General features: G+C 38.7%; 1 protein-coding gene across 1 annotated transcript in view; it reads right to left on the bottom strand.

Moving 5' to 3' along the window:
* fezf1 (FEZ family zinc finger 1) overlaps positions 1–6,957 on the bottom strand; it is a 12,409-nt gene extending 5,452 nt beyond the window's left edge. Inside the window, exons 1-3 of the mRNA XM_015019177.1 lie at positions 5,502–6,957; positions 4,570–4,704; positions 2,250–2,382 (exon numbers count right to left, since the gene is read on the bottom strand). Of these exons, the coding sequence (XP_014874663.1) occupies positions 2,250–2,382; positions 4,570–4,704; positions 5,502–6,299 (1,066 nt within the window). The 5' untranslated portion in view covers positions 6,300–6,957. The remainder of the gene's footprint in view (positions 1–2,249; positions 2,383–4,569; positions 4,705–5,501) is intronic.
* Positions 6,958–7,460: the final 503 nt, after the last annotated feature.

The raw sequence follows: 7,460 nt of genomic DNA, 5'->3' as shown, positions 1-7,460 counted from the left end.
TACATATTCAACCATTACATATTCAACCATTACATATTCAACCATTACATATTCAACCATTACATATTCAACCATTACATATTCAACCATTACATATCACTGTCCATTTTTAAAACCCGTCTGAAAAGTTATTTTACTCATTGGCCTTCAACCCAACTGAAACCTGATTTTACTCAAATTTTTATTGATATTGATCTTGTCTGTCTGACTGTGTTTTTTTGTTTGTTTGTTTGTTTGTTTAATGCATCATACATCATATATACATCATATATATTACAGATGTTCAGTATTTTGTTTCAGCTGCAGCTGGTGTTAGAGCACTTTATAAATAAATTTGATGATGATGATGATGATGATGATGATGATGATGATGATGTCTCTAACCCCAGCCTCTGCTGTCCTCCTGCCTTTGGGTTAGCCAGTAATCCAAAGAACATTTTGCCTAAATACTTTTGGGGACCATCAAGATGTTTTCAGCAAACCTGAAACAAATGTTTATAGTCTTTTGGGTCACTTAACTCATTCATAGAGGTGATTTTGGCTTATTGCTGAAAATGAGCTCTGACCTTAACTGTTTCAAGTGAGGCTTGATGTTTTTGATGTTTTGGCTCGTGGAAAAGTTAATGAATGAGTCGTTATTGAACAGTTTGACTAATCCTGGGAGATCGACCCCCATCACAAAGTTCTCCACTCTCCCACCTTAATAATAATAATCCATTTTATTTTTAAAGTCCTTTATATCTTTTCCTTTGTATAATTTTTTTTGATGATCTGAAACATTTGAGCAAGAATAGAAGCGATCTTTAAATGGCAAAGTCTTTACTATAGTTATGTTTTAGAGAATATTCTATACGCTTCATGACACAATTTCACAGATTTAAGACTTTAACCATTTAATTTTCGGTTTCTAATAGGCAAATAGTTATTATTATACAACTGTTCAGCTGGGAGGGCTGTTGCTTCTTTCGAGACCTTGGAGGTTAATAAACTCCAATCTGCACCATACTTTCCCTGGCTTTGCTCTGAAACCATTGTTAATCAGCAAAATGACGCCCACACAAATCCTAATGAAATCACTCTAGCAATTGACCCTACCAAGGAATAATTTCAGACTACTTGAATCAATAACTAATCAAAATACAAAACAGAATATGCTTGCAATATGTTGCTTTGAATGTAAGGAGGCTGTAGCACTGTACTTTCAGACATGCAGTATCTGAATATGGTGTTAAAAGAAATAAATATTAAACACAGAAGATCTGGTTAAATGTGATCCTGCAGCTGTGTAGCACAACAAGAGGAGAGGATATATATATATATATATATATATATATATATATATATATATATATATATATATATATATATATATATATATATATATATATGGATGTATGCTGCTGAAGTGCATATGAGAATTGTTATATCAGATTATGAAAAGTTTAATTAACTACCTTACATCACATGAGGTAGTTATGTGATGTACATCGTCATTATTATTAACAGAAATAAAGACTTGAAAACAGTCTGTGTAATGAATCTACATGTGAATGGTTACTGAAATAAATACATTTTTCAGAAATACTCTGATTTATTGATATTCTATTCACATGCTTAATTGTGTCATTAAACTCTTGCTGAGTATAACAGTGACAGTTAATCTACATTTGATTTATCAAGTTTTGATCCATCTATGTTTCTAACATGTGCATTGTGTTGTAATCTAGAAATGTCACCCTTTGCCTTCATGACACCCTTCAAGCATCGCTGTGATCTTTACCAATACATACAGCAATATTAAAATGCTGTCTTTATCCTTTAACATTTCCTCAGCTGTACATCACTGAACACTTCTTTCAGTGCTCTAAGGGCAACATTAATAATGTTGATAAAGGGATTCCGGTTTGTGCATGGATATTTTTCTATCTTCCACAATGTGTGTTTACTGTATGCTGCTGACAGCTGCTGTGAACTGGCATTCAGCCTGCTTCTGGGGAAAGTCATTAGGCGACTCTCTGTGAAATGTTTGCATTCAGAACAAAGCCCACAGACTGCTGCTGCTCTCCTGGAGAGCCACTGAGGAGAAGCTCACTCCACAAGAAGTCAATTCATTTGGTTTAAAGTATGACAAAAGAAATGGATTTACTCCTTCGATCACGTCTTCCAGCTAAAACACAGAGCATCAAATGAAAGGTGTCAGAGGAAGAGCTTTGATCCAGAGGATTCCCTTCATGTTGTTTTTTTCTCACCTTTCTGGTGGAATCCTTTCCCACAGAACTCGCACACAAACGGTTTGTACCCTGCATGGATCCGAGTGTGCGTGTTGAGCGTGGAGCTCCGGTTGAAGGCTTTCCCACACTGGTTACACTTGTGAGGTTTTTCCTGCAAAAAAAATTTGTGAGATATTTTTTAATTAATCATGTCACTGGGGATAAACTATCTTTAAAATATACCCAACACATTCTAAGGAATACTGTAGGGATGTATGGATGCATAGCAGGTATTTTTGTGATTTTAGTTATGCTAAATTTCACATTAAAGTATACTGCTAAAAAAAATGAAGGGAACATTTCACTTTAATTTTGTGTGTGGCTCCAAATCAAGGCCTCCATTGGTTAATAAATTTGATTTCCATTGATGATTTTTGTGTGATTTTGTTGTCAGCACATTCAACTTTGTACAGAACAAAGTATTCAATGAGAATATTTCATTCATTCAGATCTAGGATGTGTTATTTGAGTGTTCCCTTTATATTTTTGAGCAGTGTATTTTATTTTGACAAAAAATATTCTGTCTTATAAAACAACATTTTCAGAATGACTTGTTTGCTATATTGATCATATCTGCATTAATAATTGTAACTTCTTTTTTTATATATATACAGAATCAATAAAGAGGCCCACAGCAAATGTTTTGCTCTGTTAGCCGAGTCCTTGACCTCCTTCATTCTTTACAACACAACCAGCTAAAGAACTGTACCTCACTAAAACAAACATAAAGAGCTGGAAAATTAAATATAGCCAGCAATCACAGTAATTTATACTCTATTTTATTTCCAGAATATTGAAGCTAAAATAAGTAAACATGATTTATCAATTCATTTTCATCAATTCATTTTTATTTTTTTAATTTTACAGCCTCTCAGTAATAAGTGATCTTTTGATTGGTCCACTGGTCTAACAGGCTTGTTAATGATGCTATGAGTAACACTAGTGAATTTTCCTATTTTTAAAAAGACTTTTTTTTAAAAATCACTGTTACATTTTCTGTGTCTCAATTCACTAAAACGAGCCACAGTCTACAAAACGGGCCCATCTGGCCTTCTTATTTAAAACACACATCCTGAAGCAGAGTGTGAATCTCAATGGATGTTCAGAGTTCAAATGATCCATTTGAGACTGTTTGTATAATGAATGCCCTATTTCAGACAAATTCAAATATAATCAGGTGAAATGCTTTTTTCACAAGCCAGTTATTGCAAACTCACAAAACTTATGAATTTAAACATGTCTATAGAAAGTTTGTCCATATTTTTATTCTAAAATGGAAATCTATGCTTCTTTACTACAGTTAATCTGATTTAATTAAAATTAAATCAGATTAAATAATAACATGGGCTATCATTACACTATATTTCTATTTTCACACATTCTACCTGAAAAAACTGGCCAATTTATTCCTCAGCATTGTATCAATTATATTCTCCAGTAAAATTGCAAAACATCAATACATATTACAATTATTTTGTTCTGGAAATATGGGGCAAAATTATGACAATTTATCTGTTAGTGTTCTAATTTAAGCTTTTTGAGAATGTTAGCCTGACAGTGGTCCAATTTAATTGATTGTTTTTTCTGTTGAGTTTTGTAGAAGCCTGTCAATGTAACCTACCAAACTATGAGTTAGTTTCAGTGTAGAATTCAAATATAATGTAATAATGAGAAAACACGTGGAATCTGCGGGATAATGGTTACCAGAAAAGTAGTTATTTTAACCTGAGTAATTTTACAGTGTAACTAAAATACAGACTCTTTTAATTTCACTCATTAAAATCTTTCCATTTTTAATAACAGAACAAATATTTTAAGCCATAGCACTAACTGTTCAGAAGCAATCTCATTAAATTAGCTTTAAAGAAAAAACGCAGGTCAGCTGACCGACGGGGAAAAGTCTGGAAAATTACATTTCATTTTATGCTGATATTTTTAACCATACTGTTTTACCCCCTGTTTCTTTAAAACTTTGAAATAATATGTAGTTCGGTGAAATCTTTTTCAAAATAAATTACTGCGAACTGGGTTTTCTGGCTCAATCTGGATAAATGTTATGAAATAAATGAAACACATTTTTAAAGTTGATCGATGGTCGAATGTTATTCAACCATCTTAGAACGAACTAAACGTGATTTGCATTTCTATTTAAAATAGTAAATAGACCAGCAAATAATTTTCTAAAAAGACAAACCAATCAATCAATAAACAGGCTTAATAATTTTGATTCAAAGCATTTTGCAGAATTAAACCATGAAACCAAAGCAGAAGCCCGCCGAGCAGCGCTCCTCGGTCTCACCTGAGTGTGGATGATCTTGTGTCGGCACAGCGTGCTGGCCTGACGGAACCCTTTCCCGCAAACTTTGCAGATGAACGGCCGCGCGCCAGTGTGCACGGGCATGTGCCGGGTCAGATTGTAGTGCGCGTTAAACACCTGACAGAGGAAAAATATACCGAAATGAGAAGAGGAACGAAGACTAAGATCAGACTACACCTACTGCTTTATTATTATTATTATTATTATTATTATTATTATTATTATTATTATTATTATTATAAGATTGTTTTATTGTAATTTACCAAGTTTCAAAAAAGAAACAAAACAAACCAATCTCCGACCCCCAAAAAACAATCTCGTATCCCCCTTGATTCTGAATGATCACATCCACTTCCGTGAAAATGAGTCTCATTAACGCATCAAATAACCGGAGTTTGTTTTGGGCTCCCGGCTCCCATCAGATGATAAAACGCCGCAGCGAGTCGCTCTTTCGTGTTATGTTTTTTTAAACGAAAATCTGGAATTGCTGAATTTTTAAAACAGCAAAACATACATAGAAATAGTAATCATTTTTGCCGTTTCTTATCTATTGGGCCTCTATTTTCCCGTTCGAGCAGCAAGCAAAGACATAAATTGTCTATCCAACAGAAGAAAACTAAAACAGAAAAAACCAGGGCTGAAAAGCAAGTAATAAATTAGGGTCCATTTTATTAATTCGTTTCTTTATTTACAAATTTAATTACCTTTCCTTTTTTAAATTTCCTTTCCTTTTTGAGTGTGTCCAAATTAAAATGTTGAAAAGTAAAGCCGTTATATATTTTTTGGTAAACCAGTCATAACAATTAAACTTTTGCCATATTTAGACAGAAATAATCTTTTTAAAAAATCTTTAAAAGGCGATAAAAGCCCTCCGCTCCTGCAGGATGCTGGAAGTCGCCGCGGCTCCGGCTCACCTTTCCGCAGACCTCGCAGGTGAACACTTTGGGTTTGCTGCCGGAACAGGAGCCGCTCAGTCGGGCCGCTGCTGCCGGGGAACCTTTAAACATCTTGTCCGTGAGCATTTGATCCCTTTCCTTCATGTAGTGCTGGATCTGGCTGGGAGAGAGCTGCTTGAAGGCCTGCACCCCGGACACCGAGTAGCGCTCTCCGCCCTGGTGTTTGCTCTTTTCCGCGATGAGGGCTTTGTGTCGGGCGGTGAGGAGGTACGAGGCCATCGGGTGCAGGTTAACCAGGCCGGCCGGCGGGGCGCAGGCCCCTCCATCGCCAGTGCAGTTCAGGTAGCACATGGTGCCCACGGTGGAGAGGGAGGACTGGTTCACCACCCGCGGTCTGAAAAGTTTGTACTGACCGCTGCTTTGGCTCACAACGGAGTCCTCCTGCTGGGTTCGGTAATTCAACCCGAATCCCAAAATGTCTACAGGAGCCGGCAGGTGAGAGCCGTCCAAGTGGCCCGGATCCAGCCCGCTGATGCTGAGTCGGTGGCCTGCCTCATACCCGAGCGGTACCAGCGGGATCATGCAGTGCAGTGAGGACGGACACATGTCGGGCTTCCCCACGGGAGAGGTCTGGAACCAGGTGCTGAGCGGTATCGACTTGGGTTCGGGTGTCCTGGCCATAATCCGGTCGATGGAGAAAGCGAGAGGTTTGGTGCTGCCGCCGGAGGTGAGCATGTCTGAGCCCGCGGACTGGCTCCCGGTGGCCGGGGGGGCGCCGAGGATACCCGCTGGGCGGCAGAGAGAACCGTCCATCATGTTCGCATCAGCCGTACAAAGACAACAACAACAAAGTAGTGGAAGGAGCGAGGGGTCGACGCTGCTCCTCAGCGGCCCGCAGGAAAGGGCATCATCTGCCGGGGAAGCCCCCTCTTAATCACAGCCTCTGTTTTCACGCTTAATGATGGCAAAGCGGGCGGCCGCAGCTCGCTCGATGGCTGCGTGCGGAGTGTCGAGACCCTCTGATCGTTACCGCCCTGGAAGTACAGGGGAAAAGTAGATCATTTGCTCAGTTCTTCTCCGTCGATTCTGAGTTCCGTGTCTCTGCAGGAGAAAGAGGAGAAAGAGGAGGAGGAGGAGGAGGAGGCTGGCACAACTCCTGCTCAACTGCAGGGAACTTGATAAATCCCAGGTCCACTTGTGGCTGCGCGTGACAGCATTTTAATATGGTTGTGGTCGCGAGGTCACGAGCCGTCGACTTTCACATCACATCAGGACTCTTCAAATGCGCGAGTTTCAGACGTGACACAGAGCTGGGAGCGCGTGGACCTGGGCCATCAAACGGTTCCGGCAGAAAATGGATTTCAAAGCAGCGATGTGCTCTGTGACGACTTTGAATCCCCATTTCTCCACCGTCTTTTACTGGAAGCTCCGTAGCTTCAAACGCAACAACTTTTTATGCCCGAGTCCATCACACAGATGGCGCCTTCATGAACAGTGTAGCTATGACAAATTCCTAAACGCGGCAAGTTGAAGCTGACAGCAGCCCTCCCATCCTGTCACCGACGGAAGGAGCCAGACATCTCCTGCAGAAACATGCGGGTGGAGGAAGAAAAGTGACGGGAAAAAAAGACATAAACCAAAAAAAACAAAATGCCATCAATCAACTCACAAAGTTTCATTACTATTCTTGTTATTATTAAAGACAAGGCTTCGGTAGTAATCTAGGCCAATTCGTCAACACATACATCGTGTTAATGTTTCTCTCCTTTACGATGTTGGCTCGTCTGCTTAATTTTAAAACCTAATTGTATTTAGCTGTCAGATTTCAAACCATGAAGGAGAACATAAAACCGCAACATCCAAAAATAACAACAACAACAACAATAATAATAATAATAATAATAATAATAATAATTCTTATGGTCATATAACCATTCAAAAATGAATTTGTCAAGCCGTCTCGTCCTATCCTACTTT

Source organism: Poecilia latipinna, unplaced genomic scaffold, assembly GCF_001443285.1.
Source record: "Poecilia latipinna isolate Pla-1442-1.1 unplaced genomic scaffold, P_latipinna-1.0 Scaffold2387, whole genome shotgun sequence".
Lineage (NCBI taxonomy): Eukaryota > Metazoa > Chordata > Actinopteri > Cyprinodontiformes > Poeciliidae > Poecilia > Poecilia latipinna.
The sequence above is the reverse complement of the archived record's forward strand: the minus strand, read 5'-3'. Positions and strand labels throughout refer to the sequence as shown.